This window comes from Choristoneura fumiferana, chromosome 29 (assembly GCF_025370935.1).
Source record: "Choristoneura fumiferana chromosome 29, NRCan_CFum_1, whole genome shotgun sequence".
NCBI lineage: Eukaryota > Metazoa > Arthropoda > Insecta > Lepidoptera > Tortricidae > Choristoneura > Choristoneura fumiferana.
Window position 1 is genome coordinate 7999886 of NC_133500.1, and position 21189 is coordinate 8021074.

Consider the following 21189-nt stretch of genomic DNA (forward strand, 5'->3'; position numbering starts at 1 on the left):
ATTTAGCAAGGTTTAATAAATATTCCATTTTTACTGCCACATACTACTAATAAAAATAAACATAAACTACTAAAAATGGTCAAAATAGGTGTGACGTACTTAATGGATGGCCCCAACCGACTATTGGCAACCAAATTTCGGTTTGTGTTTCAAATTTGGCTGATATCGAAATCGTTATCGGAACTTTATTCGAGAGCTATTCTAATGTTCATTTATTTAATTAGCATTAGAAAATATCGTATCTGTGTCCATAGAAGCGATTACCCGATAAATATGTAGATTAGCAGATTAGCAGATACGCGGCTGGCAGAGCCATACCATGATCTCGATTGCTCCTGAAGCACAAAACAGATAAGTATAGAAATTAATTTACATACAAAGTGCGCTCGAGCAACGCACACATAGACACTGCTCACGGACACGAAATCTCGGACCGGTTGGGACCGGTGCGAGCGCGAGTGCCATCCGCTTGAGACACGCGTCTGTGCGTTTTTGTGCAATAATGGAGAATGCGAATTTATTACACTTTAAAATATAATAATCGTGCATTTCGCCAATTTCGAAATCGTCGCAAGTTATTTTCTGTGACAAAAATTTGTAATGTAACAATAACATTGACATTAAAATATTTTAGTTATTATTAATTTATATTTCCATTGTTCCCGTTTCTTTATCAACAATAAATCAAACAACTAGATACGAGTGCCACTGCCACGATAGTTTTTTGTACATAAGCCATAGTTGACAACCCTAGAGCGACCGCCGAGCGTAGGTATGAAAAGTGAAGTACATACATGAGATTGACTTCTGTACCTTTCTGTATTGTGCCTGAACGTTGCACTAAAGCCTTCGAACCCAGTTTCGGTCTAAGGGCTTACGCTAGCTGATGCGGTTTACACAGAGAGGTGGACGACTATTGAAAAATAGTACTATGAGCAGCGCTAACTGCGCGTGTGCGACGCATTGTACAGTTACCAGCATTAATATCTGCCACAGCGGAGCGTGCAAAAATATCTGACACCTTCCGGCCCTAGAAATAGAGTCGGATCAGATATTTATGCACGCTTGTTGTGTCAGATATTGGTGCTGGTGACTGTACCTGCACCCGCGCTGCTCCGTGCAACTATCGTAAGCCCTAAGTTTCGACAAATTTTCTGCCTAAACCGACATATCAACTAAGCACCAAATCTCTCCGAAACCGAAAACAAATGTTCGGTCAGACATTACTTGTAGCTTATAAGGATATATTGGCCCGCAATGTAAGGCTAGAGACCAGCTAATCTTAAAGCAACTCCGCCCCGCAATAATTGAGATTGCCTCGTTCTGGCATAACTAAAAAAAAAATAATTAAGATTGCCTCGTTCTGGCAAGCAGTCAAGCAGCAATGTAAATCAAAATTTATTTGCGGCAAATGTGAATTAGTTTATTCACACTTGCACACATATGTGATCAATATTAAAAATGTATCATTTTAGTCTTTGAATTTCATTCAGAATTTATTAAAATCATTGTTTTTAAGAATACAGTCCATTAAGTCTTTTTTCATTAATTTTCGTTTTATTTTGTACAATGTACGAATGCTTGCGCGCATGTGCGTGCCGTTTGTTACGTATTTGTGACCGATATTTTTTTTATCGGTGAAAGTGTTGCCAGTCATATTTTTTTTAATTTGACGACATTGCATGCCGCCAAGAATCGCTAGTGTAATAATGTAAAACCGCCATTATGTCCATTCCATAATGATATTGGATGTATTTTTTTTACAGAAGAAAGATACAAACTGCTGTCATCTATTCCTGCGACGCTATTTTTAATAGGTAGCTTCACTATGCTAGTCGTTTCGAATATGCTCAAGAATAGGTGATAAGCTGAACTCTATTGCCTAGTCATAAGTGTTAATTTAGAATAATTATCAGTCACTTTTAAACGAATTAAGTTCCTACCGCGACGTGCGCTAACCAAAATCTTCGATATTTTTCAATAATTTTGCTGTTCTATTTTGAGATTTCAATATTTAATTTTGTGAAGCTTATACTGAAAATCGTCTTGAAGTCCAAACTTGTACGAGAAGTCTTATTAAATTGGTCACCAGTCATATTGTATTCATTGATTTGGCAAAAACATTCATTACACATGTAGAATGTCATTTTTACGTATTACAAAATTAGCTTAACGAATGCTGGAGAATTCACTTACTATTACTGTAATTACTCTGAGTTAATTCAGTATTATACAGTCTGTATAGTAATCTAAATATGGACACCCTAAATTAAAAAAGAGTAAAAAAAGCTGTGCTAAAACAGTACCTAATTTTGTATTGCGTAAAAAACTTCATCTACAGTTGTAAAAGATGAGATTACAGTCACAGTCCGTTAATTAAATTTCAGCTTAAATAGCTCGAAAATGGTTTAGTTTACATCTTCAGGGATTACAATTGTAACGAAAATAGTTAAGTGACTGATTCAATGTAGAATCGACCAAGAAATTTCTTTACCACGAAGAGGTTCAATGTCATACGTACGGTTTGAACCATCAAGGACTATTTTACAAGCATATTATATTAACTTGCAATTTTTGACCCGAACATACAAACATAATGTATATTAATATCAAATTTGGCTTATGTATGTTGGATGACAATGCCAGTATAGTCAACAAAAAGTACAGTCAGCAAAAAAAGATTGTATTAAAAATGTAATGTTAAAATGTAGGAACTGTGACATAAAACTGGTAAAGTACTTACTTGGTCGATTATACATAAAAAGGTTAAGAGGTGGAGATGAAGAAGTTAAACAGAGTTAACCATAAAAGACGACTAACTGAAAAAAGTTCCGTTGTGACACGAAAAATTCCATACAACGGAAAATTATATAGATTTTAATTACCGGCATTGAGGTCCCTCAAGTCTTTGAGCTCCAACCTTTTCAAAAATGTTCATGTTCCTGTAAATTAAAATTAATTTTATGTAGTAGTATCCTCATTCCAATGTTAATAAAACATTTTGGCATTTGTATAGAGTAGATAGTTTGAGCTTTATTTTTTTTTACTTTTTTATTTATTCTAGTATTAAGCTAATCAAATCATGACCATGATATTGTGTAAGCAATAATTTTGATCGATTTTATGAAATAATATTTTGTCTTAATAGTAATGATTGTCAATTTAGCAAGTATTAATTTCACAAAAAATCGTAAAAAAAAAACATTTTTCGAATGTCACATCACCACATCCTGGACTTCTCACATTAACAACGAGTAAAAGTTACCTCGACGTTTCGGCTACATTACAGTGACCGTGGTCAAGACTGAAGTGTGGGGTATGACATTTGCTTAGCCGCACGGCGGCATTTGCGTGTATTCGAAAGATTCGCGCTAGCAAATGTACCCTACACTTCATTTTATTCGTGACCATGGCCGGTGCAATATATATATCCGAAATGTCGAGATTATTATGTGTAGTACCACCAGAGTTGAGGTCACGCAGGAGAATAACAAATTGCCTTGTTTTTATTTAATATTACTTTTAAATAAAAATATATATTTAAGTGTTTTTATATAAGCAAGTACCTACATTTACATTCACTCATTCATTTCATTTATTTTTTTGCAATCAGTACTTCATGTAGCTGTGTGTGGAATCATTCACTTCAACTCTCGTGACACGACCTTACTACGACGTTATTACTCTTTGTTAGCGCGATAATGCAGGGTGTGCTGATAGTTAATATTTAATACTGTCTCCTAGTAAGTTACATTGTAAACATGTCTGCATAGGCCATGAGCTCATGACAAAAGTTCTATGCTAAGTGTACCTAGTCGGTAAATCGGTAAGTAATGTATATTCAACAGTAATATTGGTGTGATTCCGGTTTTATAAATTTATTGTTTGTGATTTATTTTTATTAATTACTAATCATTCCTATGGCATTGTGAATGTAGGTGTTTCTTACTTAGATTTTTGGATCTTTTTACTGTAATTTGACATAATTTTTGTATAACGTTTATATTGAATTTAAAGTGTTGCCATAAAAGCAAATGAAGAACAAAGACATCTAAAGCCTGACCAGAAATATATGACTATTCGCCGTGTTGCGGAATTTCATTGGAACTAATTTCTTACACTGGCAATAATTTTAATGATTGTCAGTGTCATTGTGGCGGCTTCTTTGAACAATAACAAAAAATGCCCAGAACGATTAGTAGTCAACAACGGATCATTGTAAACAATGTTTATAATAAACTATTGAAAAAAAAAACGCTTGGAGAATGAAACTATTTTACTACAAAACCTTTCCAAATGAACATCAGAGCTAACAGGTAAACGTTGTAGACAAGTCAAGATGTCATTGTTTCGACTATACTGAACTTGCCATATGAATAAGAACAATAGCGCTCTCTTGACAATAGTCATATAATTTTGGTTTACCTTTAGAAATCTTTATTGTTTGTACTTAATCTACATATTATCATACCAGTTGCTTGCTTCAATGAATTTATTCTTAATATTTGATCAATTTGTTGTGTTATTAATTTATGGTGAATTAAAAATATTGTTGGGTTATTTTTTTTTTTCAATTTATTACCTCATACCCTATAATACTGGAAATAACCAGTTAGCGAAAACAGATGATTAGTCATCATAATTATAAATGCATATAAATGTATGTTCCACTACACGGCACCACCGGCTTTCTTCCAGCCGTAGTTCCCTCGCGGCCCCAATGCGGATTTGAAACTTCACATATAGGTTTCTTCGTTGTTATGTGCAGGTTTTCTCACGATATTTTCCTTCACCGTCAAGGTTGATTAGCACAAACGAAATTTTTTGTGCATACTTACAAACACGCTATGGCTTTCCATTGGAAAAACGTAATGTTCGGGGAAAGAGTAAGGGGTATTAAAATTATAATCCCCAGTTTAATTTAATCCGTGTCGAGTCTTTGAAATTCCATCTAACACATTCCATTATACATTTTACTATATCTGTATTGTACTTTGAACACAAAAGAAAACTGCAATTTGGGTCCATGGTCCATTTTCTGGTGTTCTACACAAGATTGATTAGTTTTCTCATTATCGTTTCTCACGTTGGACGGAATTTTCTATGACTCGGACAGCATCGGAACCGGGCTGCCAACATAATAACTGACAAGTTAGTAAATGTCAAAATCACGAGTGCTGCTGTCAAATGAATAGATAAAAATGTAAACAAAGTTAATCATTTAAATTTATTGTGATACATTACTTAATGTGATACATGCGGTAGATATGAGTAAAACTAAAGAAATTCGAGGCTTTCTAAAGGTAGTAGGTAATTTGACACATATTTGTCGTTAAATTATTTAAAAATATATGACTCGATATCTCGTTGAAAAATAAAGAAGGAAATTTGAATTATTAAGAAAATGCTGGTAATAAGTGACTTGCCGTTGGAATCCTTTATTGAAATATTATTAAAAACAGACGGCCGCACGCTCGGTATATGTCGGAGAGTAAGTAAAAATTGGAAAGAAATCATAGACTCTTCAGACTTCCTGTGGCAAGCGTTTAGCAAGAATGATTTCCCGAACTCCTCAAATATAGCAAGAAAGAAGTCTGGCAAAGACATGTCCTGGTACTACATCTACAAGAACCTAAAAACATGGCACAAAATTGCGAATATCGATAAAACAATGAAAGAGTTTTACAAGTTCACCCTTCACGATAAAGCTCACGCATTAGAAATTGACAACGGGATTTTGCCCCTAAAAGACACGAGAGGTATCGTTCTATATGATATGCATACTTTAAGAAACGTACCAGTTGTGGTTCCAGAAAAAAACTGCTTTAAAGTATCTCACAATGACTATGCTTCGGCTATTTTAATAAAATCAGGATTGCTGATCCAGAGAACTGTTACCAATCCTGATTATATGTCCGAGGCATTCTTCAAAGCTGACAACTTTGTTCTATCATACAACGCTTTATACTTCTTCAACAACAGAGAGGTTTTTAAATGTGATTTGATGCACCAAATTTTGGCCTCAAAGCTTGTTTTGAACTGTGATTATGATATAAAAGTGATGCAGTACAACAATAATGCATTATACTTATTTACGGACTGTGGGAAGATTGTAACGATAGAAAACGATGTTTTTAAAACAGTTAAACCTGTTAACATACCGGCAGAATGGTTAAAACAGGTTAAACATATAGTAGCAATAGACGATAAGAATTTCGTTTGCTATTCCCGAGTTTTGTTCAAGATAGAAACAAATATATATCAGCACTTATACTTAGATTTTCCTGTGATAACTGCTTTATTTTATTATGGGGATATTGTTATAATTGGAACTCGGAGTGGTGAGATCCTGCTGTACCGTCTTTCTAGTCAAATAAAAGCTACCAAACCCATATTTGAAGATATAGCCACATTGCCTAGTGGGAAATATGCATTACAACTAGATGTTTGTGAAAGGAAATCTGGACCTGTAATTGTAGCAGCAACATTTTTTGAAATTTACCTCTTTGAATTTGACTTTTTTCCTAATGTAAGTAACACAAATTCACTGGTAATACTGTGGCATTTGGTTTAGTATGAGGCTTTGTGCTTGATAAGGAATACCCTACCCTAATCAACATCTTCATTTTGTCAAGAGCGTAGAGACGTTGTATAGTCTATTTTAGTATAAAAACCTTCTTTTGAAGTCAAAAAAATGCAAAATACATAATGATCATCATTGTCTTAAACATTTTTTCAGGACAACTTGGATCCCCAGAAGAAAACATTCACAGACAACAAGCTGAGCATTTACAAGAGGCTTTTGCGGTTAAAAGACAGACTTCAGTGCCAAACCTTTTAAAAACATGGGATTGAACGCAGAAAATTGGTACTTTTGCTTTACCAGAAGATATCAGAAAGACTTACATACTCTATTGAGGAGAGAAGAGATGCTGATTCTACCAACATTCATTATTTTAGTCTGCTGAAAGGCTCAGTGTAGACGTAGGTTAGATATTGGTATAGGTTGAAGCTGGCTGTTTTCTGCAACTCGACGTATATGTGCGCCTACTTTGCGTCATTGGCCGTAGGCACTGTGCGTGCCAACCTAGTTCCTGGAGGACACCTCATCATCACCATATCAGCCGTATATGCCGTATAGACCTCCAGTTGCTTAGGTTGAGGCACTGAGGAATTTCGGATGAAAAGATATTGCAGAGTTTCCCAAACTCTGCGTCTCTGTCCATCCGAGTCTACATATTCTAGTACTGTAAAGTGGAGTGACTTGAAATCGTAGGCTTCATTTTAGTATTACAAGTTAACATTACAAACAAAAACAACCCAATTTCTAGGTCAGTCTGCTTTACGATACTCGTCAATCATCATCATCGTCATTATCATATCAGCTGTAGAACATCCACTGTTGGCCATAGGCCTGCCCCAAAGACCTCCAGTTGCTCCGGTTGAGCGGCCTGCATCCACCGTGAACGTGGACGTCCTACGCCGCGCTTGCCGATCCGCGGTCTCTATTTGAGAATTTTTTGCCCCCAACGGCCACATGTTCTCCCTGCTATATTGCCTTGCCTTCCCATTACCATTTCAACGCGCTAACTTGATCCCGTAGAGAAACCTCGAGCATAGCTGTCTCCATAGCTCGCTGGGAGACTATGGAGCCTATTTATAAGGCGTATAGTGAAGCTCATACTCAATGCTCATGCTCAATGTATTTTACAATTTCTTAACATGTTTTGGTAATAATAATAATAAAATGTTGAATAGAAAGCATAACAAGCACAAACTGTTAGATCCGTGATCAATGATATCAAAGTTGATAGCAGCAATGTTATGGAATTCCGCTTATTCATCCTATATCCATATCCAGATGCGAAACTTTGTACAATTGTAGTGAATGTTTCGTCATTGTATTTTGTCGTAAAAGTTCGTATTGATCTTTCTTCCTCAACTAGCTTACTGAAGTTTACTATGGACCTAATTGAGGAAGCAAGATAAATACGAAATTATCCGACAAAGTATGATGAAATAGTACATTAATGTAGAGGCCGGGAAGTAGGGGGTTGCCGGCCAAGCAGATATAGACGATGCGAGGCCGGCAACCCTACGTTCCGGCCGAGGCTTGTATAGTGCTTTTCTCACACATGACATAAAAAAAAGTTCAAGCTGGTGGGACGCTAGTCTGGTTGCTCTGTTGCGTGCGCGCGTGTCGCGCTGGCTGCTGGCGGGCGGCGGGCGGTGTTGCTGGGTGTGGGCGTGCGCCGTGTCGCAGAGCGCGCGTTCAAACAAAAGACGGTCGCATTGCCGGCCAGCGGCCTGCAAGGTTGTATGAAATCTCTTTGCAGGCCGCTGGAGTGACCGCGCGCACGCAGCTGAGCCGCAGCGCCTGCAGCGCGATACTTCTCGGCCTATTATTTGTAACACAACGTCAATAATTTCATGTCATGTTTGAGAAAAAACATTACCCAATACATGTATCCAAAACATCCATTCAATATTAAGTTATTGTGAATTAGGTATGTTTATGTTATGGAGTAGGTAGGTAAGGATTTAATCCAGTTATCAATTTTAATGTGATTTAATGGATATTTTAATACTTTTTGTTAGTAATTTATTACTTTGTGTATTTGTGAGGATCGTCAAGAGTAGATTGTGATATTAATAGTATTATTGGATGTGTGTAAATTAACAATGAAATTGGCGATAAATGTGAGGCTTGACGAATTTAGGACAAACTAATTGATACCTCCGGTGAACTAATAAATGAAATTAGTATTTTATACACTGCTTTTTATTTACTGAAGCCTTGAGAGTGTTTTATATACATTTGCAAAAAAAAGGCTTTTTGGGTTTTGGAACATCCTGTGGATTTAGCGCTAGAGGTGTCTTACCAACTAAACACCGTGAAATACGGTCTACCTACCGAAAATCTTAATCGTTTGTATACGCCAATAGTGGCGTGAGGTGGCAGCTATCGTAACTAAAATAGCATAAGTCACAACTCTTACATAGTAACAGCTCCCTCTGTGCCGTACATAAAGTACTATTTTATACTGTTCGATTCAAGTAGTCTTCCTTTCAACTTAGCAAGCATGTAGATATGTAGATTATACAATAATTCCGACAGATGGCGCTATATTAGGTTATAAAAAGGAAAACACCTTAGTTGTAAGCCTCTTGGACTTCCCTCTGTAGACGAAGTAACATTATATATAAAAAAGTTATTTATTCTTTCATTTTTGGCCGCCATTTTCATCCTCACTTCAACAATTACACACACACACATCACACTAGGATTTTATTTGAATTTTGAACTAAGTTAAAGAACAGCTAGGAATGCTAAACGTTTACGTAAGTTTTTTCAACAACATTCGCAAGGTAATAGGTAAATAAGAAGTAATTGAATAATGAACACAAATCCCACTGATACGTAGGTACAAATGCGAAAGTTTGTAAGTCTGTTTGTTACCTTATCACGTCTAAACCGCTAAACCGATTTAGATGAAATTCTTTTTTTTTGATTCATCCCCTTTTTCCTTAACACCACAGATTTTATCCCGGAAAAATGCATTATTGTTCCCGCGGGATAGCAGTAAACGAATTCAACGCGGACGGAGTCGCGGGGAACAGCTAGTTATGAATAAATGAATCTGACTAACGATTTCGGCAGACTTGACACATATAAAGACTTGAATTTGAGTACAGTCGAGTTCATAAACTTGTGAGCAAAATTTTGATCAAATATCTGAACACGACTCTATTGTTAATGGCGTAGAAGCGTGCTCAAATATTTTTGATCTAATTTTTGCTCACAAGTGTACCAGTTTCAGCAAATTTTTTCTTATTTTCTATATCTCGTCTTGGTACTTCGTTTGAGTCTTTATTTGGTTTACGAAACTAGGATGAGAGGAACAATAATGACAATGACTTTCTAAACAAATTAGACTCAAAATCAACAAGGCTAATTAATAATTCGCAAAAACACAATGGCCACGAAGCTTGACTACCTTAATAAAAGGGGACAATACGCACTTCCATTAAAACATTCATTATTTTATAATTAACACCGGCCTTAACAGTGGAGCATGCGTGCGCAGTAAGTCAACTGTATCATTACACATCAGTAAATGAGTACAGTGAAATGAAATTTAAATAATTGACTGATGATTATTTTGTCTGTACCATTAAGTACCTATTTGTTTATATTTTAATTGTTATTTTTCTTTTTCAGTGTATTTAATTGCAATTTGACATTTCCACATTCTGTGGCTGTAATTTTTTATTGTTTTAATTAAGTATTGACATATTTTGTCCTGTTGTTGTGGACTAATTTTTATTTTTTATTTTATTTTTATTTTATATTTAATTTTATCGTCTTGACATTGTAACTAATTTTAACTTTTTGACCATGTTGTACCCAGGATTATTATTATTATTATTTTTAAATTTCATTCTATTTTTATTTTGGCTGACAATGTTTTTTAATTTACCACTATCATATACCTATTATTATTATTTTTTTTTGTATACAATTTGACGATCCTTTTGTGAATTTCTTATAATTACCTGACATGTATTTATAATGTATTTTTTCATTAGGTAATAAATAAATCTAATCTAATCTAATCTAATGAAGTCAATGAAAAGCTTGGAATAATGGGTGTACTTAATGTACGTTTGTTAATGCTCGATCAAATAATACATGGCCTGATAATCCGTGCTTTATGTACTTAATCGGATTATCATGCCGTGCATTATCACCCCGTACCGAACTACTAGCACGAGTAATATCGCTCGACCTGTTATTGTAGGTACCTACGACCGGATAATCAAAAACAGATTTTCTCGGCTTGTACAAAAAAAGACCTAACACCGAAGGCTAAGGCGGGTGCCTTCTGCAGGGCTACTACGAAACTCGAAACTCGAAGTTCGTACCGTCCCTCTCGCTCTCGTATTAAATAGTATATATGTGTCAGAGGGACCGCACGACACGAACTTAGAGTTTCGAGTTTCGTAGTAGCCCTGCTGAACCTAACCTAACCGAGTCATTTGTGCTCTGACCCATCTTGCTCGTTCGCTTCGCTCGCTCGCTTGCTGCCATTGCCATATTTAGTCATTCGAACCGATTGGATTCAGATTATCACGTCGTATATTATTTCTGTACTTTACAGCGCGCCCAATAAATGGGCTCCACAGAAAACCAGCGTTACTGCACATAATGTGCGGCAACACATGCTGAGTGGAGACCCTTTTTGGTATCCTGCCGTGTCACCTAGTAACATAGTTTTAGTGCTAGTTCTAGTCTTAGTTTTAGGTGGTACATTTTTGGAGCCAAAATAAACTTTTCTTTCTTTCTTTCAATATTTTTGACGCCCTGATAAGATAGGAGCAATAGTAGGTAGATTGATAAACACGGGTTGTAAGTGATCAATTACACCCAAGATATTTAGGCACACGATCGAGCAAAGCGAGCGAGGGTGCTTATAGTTCGCGGGTGTAATTGATCACTTACACTCGAGTTGAACACTCTATTTTTCATCACAAATGCGAGGAAATAAAGAAAAACCGTTATATTTATATATTTTTCTCAAAAATGTCCGTAAAATTTGACATTATTCTTTACATATCAGAAGGTAAAGTGCATAGTTTATGGTCAGCGAAAAATTAAAAAGTTAAAAAGATTACAGGCGCGCTAGCTCGACAATAATGAATGAGCGCGCCTGCAATCATTCACATTTTTTTAAGTTTTAAGTTAAAAGGCCATGGAAATGTTGGCACAAGTCGTATACAGCCAAGTCTAATGGCCGGTATCAGATATTTTGTTGGAACTTCGGACTTTTTCTATTGGGTCTGAAATAGCTTGTGGTGTTTTCGGTTGAAAAATACACCTGCAATTTATTTTTAATGAACAATGGCCGGAAAGCATAAGATTTTTTTTGGAATATAAATTAAATTTTATAATATATTTTGAGGAAAAGTTTATTCTATTTCAGAATTATTCACCATTTTTGAGAAAGCTTTATATTAGTCTCGGCTGGAATAGCAATTGCTGGCTTCGTATTAGTTAAACGGACTCGCAAGCTCGTCCGTTTAATACTCATACTCAGCAGCAATTGCCTACTTCCAGGCCACGACAATAATCTACTAATACCTTTGCAATTTATAACAGAGCGGAAGATAATTTATCGCGCCAAACCGTCTTTTGTTTTTTTTAATGGCCTCGCTCTCTTTGGCTTTGGCACATTCAGCCAGCACTGGCCAGGAGGGCCAGCAGCATTATGCCAGCCAGCATGGAGGTTTGGAGGTAAGTATACCCATTACAATCTCCTTGTTTACCAGTTCGTGAATAAAAAGGAGCCACCATTCGATTTTTAAATTTTCTTACATCCGTAAATATGTAAATGTGTAGATGTGTATGATGTGTAGATGTGTCGGCAGCATGTGAATGCTGAGCTTGAGCCTATTGCCACATATTTGTAACGTGTCTGTTGTTTTTTATTTTTGTATTTTGTTATGTTCAGTGTATTTTTTTTAATGTGGCAATAAATGTCTTTTTTATTTTTTTATTTTATTTAAATCGAATTTACAACACGGATTTCAAGTTAAATGCAACCTACTTTCAGAGCTTATGAGATGAAAAAATAATTACCTAAGTAGTTTTGTTTTATTTCTCTTACTTACTCTTAAGGTGGGTACTGACCAACGTTACGAGGTGTAATGTAACATGTTGCACAGCGAGCATTCGTGCAGTCAGTACTTAGTGTTACGGGGAAACCAGCGAGCAACGAACCGCTCGTTGGAGATTGTAACGAGCCGCTCGTTGCTCGCTTTGAGTGCTCCACCCGGCTGTCGGTTTTTTGGCGAATCCTTTGACTGTTACGCGGTTCAGTCAGTACGCTGTAACAAGTCAGCCATCTTTACTGAGAGTGGCTGGCGAATATGGAGCACAAGTTTTGACGAGCAACATTACGCAGATTTTGAGAACACAGCGAACATGCTCAATGCGTAACATGCTCGATGCGAATGTACATTTCACCTCGTAACGTTGGTCAGTACCCAGCTTTACAGTTTAAAGTTTAAGTAGTCGAAGATGTAAAAAAACTTTTATGTCACTATGACTTTTTCTACGAAAAGGTTATACAGCGAGTCACGATTTAGTTGGTTTAGTTGATTGGTTGGTTGGTTAAATTTGATAATAGGTGCCTACTGTATAATTTGTATGAAAAAGGGAAAATGTAAAAACTACATTATTTTTTAGAGTCGCTGACTTGATGTCGTTCAGTTAGACGAGTACGATGTGTTTTAATTATTATTTACTGTTAAAGGCCCAATTCAGGTTTTTTTTTCATTCCTTTTCAGTTGGCCATACCGTTTTTTTAACCCCCGACCCAAAAAGAGGGGTGTTATACGTTTGACCGCTATGTGTGTCTGTCTGTCTGTGGCACCGTAGCTCTCAAACGGCTGGACCGATTTGAACGCGGCTTTTCTAATTGAAAGCAGGTTTTTTAGCGATGGTTCTTAGACATGTTTTATCAAAATCGGTTAAGCCGTTTTTGAGATATTGAACTTTGAAGTGACAAAGTCGGGGGTTTTCCTACTTTTTGTTGGTTATTTGGCGTTATTTATTTATTTTTATTCGACTGGATGGCAGACGCGCAAGTGGGTCTCCTGCAATGATGGTAAGAGATCACCACCGCCCATAAACATCTGCAACACCAGGGGGTTGAGTTGAGTCCACGCGTTTCATGTTTTTTAGTTTTTTAAATTTTATATGAGGTGCCTTTTGCCTGACTGTTAACATAGAGGTCGCTGTTCCTGCCTTGCCCAGAACACCGCAATTACCCAGCACGACGTGTATTCGTAACGAGGGTTGGGCTAGAAAAATTACAATAAATTGCTTTTATTTGTTGCGGCATATGAGGATTGTAATTTGGATCATAACTCGCCCACTTTATTATTTGGAGGGTGAGGCAAAGGGCTAAAAAGGTCTTGAAATAAGAAGATCGTTTTGCCACAGGCAAGAAAAAAATGTAGGTATTATTAGCGGTCTAGGGTGTAGTAGTGCCTTGGAGTGAATATTTTCATTGGGAAATCCCAAGTTTTCTTTTATAAAGCGTCTAGTACCTGGGCGACCGAGCTTCGCTCTGGCTAAAACTCGGTAACAAGCGTTTTCGCAGATAAGACCAAGCTAGATCGATTTGTCATCCCTCAAAACTCCTGCGTACCAAATTTTATCGAAATCGTTTGAGCCGTTTGCAAGATTCTGATTACATATTATTGATTTCTTGTTTAAAGGTATTAGATAAAGTGCTTTATTACATTACAATTTAACCTATCTAGGCTAATAACAAATTTATCTTCAACTTAAACTATATAAATAAAACTAAAATAATAATAAACAAACATCATGGGACACTTGACACCAAATGAACTAGTGCCAAACTAAGCAAAGCTTGTATGTACATGCACTATGCAACTGATAAACATACTTATATATTAATATGCCTATCTTATTAGAAGTGAGAGAGAAAGTTGACTTATTGTTAGACAATTATGTTCGGATGGAATCTCTCGCAGTAAGTGTATCATTGTACCTACTTATACAGGTTGGCACATTTAGATCGATCAGTAGGTATGGGAAAGTCTGGCCCTATACTACGATGGGCAAACTTCGAACTTCGTATCTTGCCGTCCCGCTTACGCTTATTATTTAATACGAGAGAGTGAGAGAGACGGTGTGATACGAACTACGATTTTCTAATTTCGTAGTAGCCCCTCTGAAACTATAAGTCAAACAAAAATTTGTTGTCAGGAACCATGATAATCAGTTTTAGTGACTAGAAAAACTGAATACTTACATGCATTTTATTCGTTCGATATAACGGGTAGAGCATATTTAATTAGGTACTAATATTATAAATGCGAAAGTGTGTGTTTGTATGTATGTTTGTCCGTCTTTCACGTCGAAACGGAGCGACCGATCGACGGACGTGATTTTTGGCATAGAGATAGTTTATGGGCCAGAGAGTGACATAGGCTACTTTTTATCCCGAAAAAATGCACAGTTCCCGAGGAAACAGAAAGAAGCTGCGGGCAAATGCTAGGTATACATTTGAAATTTAACATGAGATTTACGGTGAAAGGCACCATCGCGAGGAAACCAGCATACACCTGCTAAAAAAATTGTGGTGTGTGTGTTGAGTTCCGAATCGGTGGGCCTAGTATGGGAACTACAAGGCCCAAGCCCGCTCATTCTTAGAGGAGGTCTGTGCAGTGACTTATTCAGTGCAAGATGAGATGTAGTTATGTAGTTTTCTTCCAGATTTTTACCTTCCTAGGCCCCTTTCTCTATAACAGGGTTTCTCAAACTTATGGCTCCACGTACCCCTGTTAAAGCTTCTAGACGACAGCGAACAAAAGAATAAAATTGACTGATGGAGAAACTAAGGTTATTTTTATTTCAATCATCATCATAGCTATACATCATGTACCTATATTATTTATTTCAATATATATATAAAAGACTCCAAAAACCAATGTTAATCATCTTCCCAGTCTTGCAGCCACCATCACGTAAACCTTGTCGCGAACCCCCTACCGTCGAATAGCGAACCCCTAGGGGTTCGCGTACCCCACTTTGAGAAACCCTGCTCTATAATAGACTGAATGCGAAGCTAGAGTTTTATCCGCTCAGCTATGTTAAATGCAAGAGAGCACTCCGAACAGCCCTACAAAACATGTCATACGAAGATACAGAGAAGTTATTGACTGTTGTGAAATAATGTTTATTATAGATTTATGTATATCGCTTTGGCTAAGTAAAATAGTCATATCACTAATAGTGTAATTTACTAGTTATTATGAACCTAATTTGTTTTAAATTCTGCATTGTGAATAATTAAGATAAACTTTTTGATCTATTTAGCCTGAAACACAGGGAATCCTAGTTCAGGCACACGTTTATATGTCCTAGTATATCCTATTGTATATTTAAATAATAATTACCGTGTACAATGTTATATGAATAAAATATTTGTTAAGTATTTGTATTTTGTTTGTTGTTATTTCTTTCTCGCCCTCTTTCTGCCTACAAATCTTAACAATGTACAATATTATTCAGTACTTAAATATCAAAGAGCTGGCGGCCTTTGACTCGGGCTGATCTGTTCAGCCCCCGCTCAGGTAACCAAAACGAATTCTCTGGAATAATCATACTTTACTGCGGGTATCTACCTACTTGCCGTCTTATTCTGGCTTATCATAATCATCGTCATCTTATCAGCCGTAATATGTTCACTGCTTGACATAGATCTCTTCTCAGAAGAGGGCTTGGGCCGTAGTTCCCATGCGGGCTCAGTGAGAATTGGGAACTTCACACGCACCATTGAATTGCTTTGCATATTTGTGCAGGTTTTTTCACGATGTTTTCCTTCACTGGTAAATTTCAGATGTAACTTCGAGAAGTCCGGATTCGTACCCAAGATAGATTGATAGATAGGATTGAGAGGCTATAAGTCTAACTACTAGACTACCTACTAGTGATGTAACGAATATTCGCATTCGTATTCGCAAAATTTCTGCGAATGTTTTGCGAATATGAAATCAGAAAAATATATAATTATTAGCTAACACCAGTGGGTTAATAAAATCAAAATCTATTCATTTCTTATGTTTTTTTAATACAAGAAAAAGTAACTTAAAATTAACTTGTTTTGTTTACGAAAAGACCGGCGCGAGCGAAATTACACTACAATCGGATGCGTTCGTATAAACTCGGTAATTCTCGGAAAAAAATACAAACGGAACGCACTTCGTTCGAACGAGACTGCCATAGACAATTGGCGCCAGAACGAAAAACTGAATATTCGCATCCGCATTCGCATTCGCGAATGTTCAAAAAATGACATTCGTTACATCACTACTACCTTCTACGGCTCCGTAGGTACGCTTAGGTATTTTAAACTAATAAAGTGATGTATAGGATCTATTTAAGTGCAGTGTTCACCATCACAATCCACTTTACAGTCCGACGATAATATGGTATCCAAAACCAAAATGCTTCAACCCGTCCGTGGATACCTAATGTCATAAAGTTGATTTTGTGCACAAATCTTATACTATCATTATCTTATCATTTAATAATATTGTTTACAATGCACGTGCTCGGAAAGTGCCTCTTGACGTGGGTCAACATATCCATAGAAAATTAGTGATTCCTGCACGCATCCACAAGTGTGCCGTAAAGTTGTATGGATTTTACTTACCGCACTTGTGCGGTAAAGTAACTTTTTAAATTGCCAAATTATGTCCAAACTATTGTTAAAAAAATAAGTCTAAAGAGTCGTTATAGTTAGGCTTTGAACAAATAAGAAAACGTTTGATGCAACCAACTGAATATTTACTGATAAGATAATACAGATTAATCGCGACAGAAAAGAGAACGTTAATTATTTTTTTTCATGTAAACTCGTATTTTAATTCCGTCTAAAGTTATGAAAAAAAAGGAAATAAATTCTTGAGTCCAATTCGGACCGTGCGACGTCAAGCGCGCGCACTCGAAAGTTAACCAATGAGCTTCCAGTGCGCGCGCACGACGTAGCACGAACCAATCATGGTTACCCGTTCGCGCCTGTCATGAAACCCCGCCAAATTAATGTCCATACCATAAGTTCAGTCCGGTGAATTAATTTTTGATGAGTAAATTAAAATGAAGAGTTTAAATGATGAATTTATATCTGACTTTACGCCGCCTTACGTCCTTCACGAAGTACACATTGTCAGTGACAAACTCAACGCTGAACAAAATACGTGAACTATAATATACATAACTAAGTTAATAAACATCTTAAATTGATAGAATAATCTACTTCTACACACATGGATATTATAACATTACCGGTATGTCTTATTCTTATTTATTTGCTTTTATCTATTAGAATTAGTGAACCAATTTTGATTAATTTACAGTTCCAAAGCTAAAAAATCTCAGACTTACGGTAACTTTTTGTTAACAGCTGGTAGATTAGATACATAATACATATACTTGATGATAATTAACTATTACACGGATTTATTCACGGGTTGCACTGATATTTAGCATTATAGGAGCGTGCAGGAGATAAGGACTAGCCAATATAAGTGTGGAAAATGTCAAGCAAAAAGGCTAATAATTAATCATAAAAAATCACGATACTAAAACAAAGTCTCCTTTACCTATCATTAGTAGCTGTAGCTGTTCTAATCTTCTGAGTCAATGATCGTTATGAAAGATGGTTTAATAAAGTGTATACGTTAACGATTTTGGTTTGGCGTGCATATCGGTATGTATATCTACTGCCTGCTACTGTAGTAAAAGGAGTATGGCAAATAAATGATGTAGTCACTGCCTCGATTTTTTTCCTCGCTTAATGCATTGTAAAACGTTGTATGATATACGTGTCAAAAGTAGGAAATTCCCAACTCGTGCCGGCTCAAAACACTCGCTTCGCTCGTGTTTCAAGTTCTCCGCCACTCGTTGGGAATTGCCTACTTTCCGCACTTGTATCATAAATAACTAAAATCTGTTTAAAAAATAATATACCTCATTGAGTTTCTTGCCGGATTCTTCTCAACAGAGGTTTTTCCGAACCGGTGGTAGATTTTTTTTGACATTCATAAGTCCTTGTTATAGCCTAAATTGACTCTATGTTATTGTTTTATAAATATTTTTGAATAGGTAAACATTAATTTACGTCTCAGTATTGCGTCTTTATTTAAAACCTTGTAGTTAGAAAATTGTGGAAACACAGCGTGGTTTGTCCGTCGATAAAAAGCTCGGACGGTTGGAGGCATATTGGTCGCGCGCTCTGGACTGTCAAGTGGCGTGTGGTTTAATGATACATATTTAGCTACTGACATCGAAGCCGTGAGAGTTGTGGGCAACCGGTGGATGCAAGTGGCGAGTTGTCGTTCATTGTAGCGTTGTAAGGGGGAGGCCTTTGTTCAGCAGTGGACGTCTTCTTTGCTGATGATGATGATGAGATTAAGTAATCTGCTATAAGTAAGTGTAATGCTGGTATAAGTATACCAGCGACGCGCTCCAGCTTCGCACTGGTGTTACTTTTTTGGGAAATGGAGCTGAAAAACGTGGAGTTTGAGACATTATTTGAAAATTGTACCCGTGCGAACCCGGGGTGGTCGCTAATCCATACTAATATTATTAATGCGAAAGTGTCTTTGTTTGTATGTTTGTCCGTCTTTCACGTCGAAACAGAGCGACGGATCGAAGTGATTTTTGGCATAGAGATAGTTTATGGGCCAGAGAGAGTTACCGCCCTAGGGAATAGCTCGCGATAACCGAATTCACGCGGACGAAGCCGCGGGCAAAAGCTAGTAAATAAATAATAAAATTCGCAACTAAATAGCTAGTGTACTGGCATGGGATTAGGCAGTACAACCAAGGCAAGTAACTAAAGAGTATCGCCAAGTGTGTGTGTCAAGTGTGTGTACGTGTAGTGTATACAGTATTAGCTACTAGGTCCACAGTACTTGTGCAGTCTGGAGGGGCGGGGGAGCAAGGGACAAGCGGAGGCGGGAATTTCACTAACCTTAAAAGAAAGAAGAAAGAAAGGAAATATTTATTAAACAAACTAAAAGTTTACATGAAGCAGTATCTAGCCCCATACTTGGCTGTGCTTATATATTGGACTCGAAAAAAAAAGAATAAAGTTGGGAGAAAAGTTACTGTTTGTCGGGAGGGTAGTGTTGCTCTGAAGATGAACTTTGATTCAGTTCGAAATGCGTCAGTGCAGTGTGGTGGTGGTGATAGTTGGGTTTGTATGATTTGTGTGTGTTCTTATAATGTGGAGGTGGTTGAACTGCATGAACACACATTTGTTGCATAGACGTAGCTATCTAAAGTTACGGGTGAGCAAAATAATTGTTTATTGTTCTCTACTCGAACTGAAATGAAATGAAATGAAATATATTATTTGTTAATAGTGAATGTTCCTCGCATCCACTCAAGAGTTATTTATTTATTAATAATTAATAGAGCTCCTATTCAGGGTAGTTAAGGCGCTTCGCGCCTGGACAAAACTCTAACCTAACCTAACCTATAAGATACCGACTGATCGGAATCGGTATTGTCTAACAAGACCTTGCATTTTAAACTAAAGTCAGATCATAAATTGAATAGAAACTTTAGGTGCGACGACGAGCGTAGCGAGGAGGAGCGTGTTAGGTTCAACTATGACCAAAACAAGCACGAGCCGAGCGAGCGTAGCGAGCGTGCCGCGGCAGCGGCCGGCGAGTGCCAGAATTGTAATTGTATGTGCATTTTTCTTTGTGAAAATTCAGTGTCTAGTATGTATTTCAACCATTATAGAAAACATACTGTATAAATTTTGAACGTATACTTTATGAAAATATGCATTTTGTGCCATATGACTAAGAACCATTATGCGTTGTAACCATTATATATTTTGACCACTATGCATTTCAAGCTTATGCTTTTAGAACTTATGTCAAATAATTTTATATATTTTGATGCATTATATTTTATAATTTTCGGTATTTCAACTGTATGTATTTCAACCGATATGTATTTTAAATTTATACATTATAATACGTACCCGTATGAACCAAAGCGCCTATCATGCTAGTAGGTACAAAAAAAAATATTAACAATATAAATTACAACAGAGACATATCGTCCCTTACAACCAGAATCGCTTATCTGCATGAAATGTAGTTTCGAGAAAAACGCATTTAAAGGTTTGCATGCTCTAAAACCTATAAAAACTAGTTATACTAAAAGCATCTCTGTGTTTATATTTAGATAATTTATCCCTTAATAGGATAGCGCTATGTTATTTACTCTATAGGGGGAGTCCGGGAGACATGCCCAGGTGGGAGACTTGAACCATTTCGAATATCTAATTCAAAGTTCGCGCCACCGGCACCACTGATAGTTCGTGTTATACTCGTACACAAGACTCAACTAGTAGCGCCGCCATATTACCCGCCATTAGTGCGGTTTGGCAGTAAACGGAGTACACATGTTTCTGTTACCAAAAAGTGAAAAAAATATTTTTTTTGTAATTTTACGCTATTCAGATGCCTTAATGGGTGAGTGCTGTTATTTTATCTTATCATATTGACTAGTTATTACAGTTTTACCAACAATGAGCGTTTTAAACATTCGATGTTAGAATTTAG

General features: G+C 36.7%; 2 protein-coding genes across 2 annotated transcripts in view; both read left to right on the forward strand.

The window, feature by feature from the left end:
* LOC141444354 (glycerol kinase 3-like) overlaps positions 1-4560 on the forward strand; it is a 34814-nt gene extending 30254 nt beyond the window's left edge. Inside the window, exon 14 of the mRNA XM_074109891.1 lies at positions 1767-4560. Coding sequence (XP_073965992.1) covers positions 1767-1864 — 98 coding nt within the window. The 3' untranslated portion in view covers positions 1865-4560. The remainder of the gene's footprint in view (positions 1-1766) is intronic.
* Positions 4561-5175: 615 nt separating this feature from the next.
* LOC141444019 (uncharacterized) lies at positions 5176-8771 on the forward strand. The gene is made up of 2 exons (XM_074109454.1): positions 5176-6529; positions 6740-8771. Exons 1-2 carry the CDS (start codon positions 5405-5407, stop codon positions 6839-6841), a joined length of 1227 nt encoding a protein of 408 aa, XP_073965555.1. The 5' UTR covers positions 5176-5404; the 3' UTR covers positions 6842-8771.
* Positions 8772-21189: the final 12418 nt, after the last annotated feature.

Coding starts and splice junctions, on each gene's coding strand:
- LOC141444019 (XM_074109454.1), top strand. CDS start 5,405: ATGCTGGTAATAAGTGACTTGCCGTTGGAATCCTTTATTGAAATATTA. Junction 6,530..6,739: donor AATTTGACTTTTTTCCTAAT/GTAAGTAACACA, acceptor ACATTTTTTCAG/GACAACTTGGATCCCCAGAA.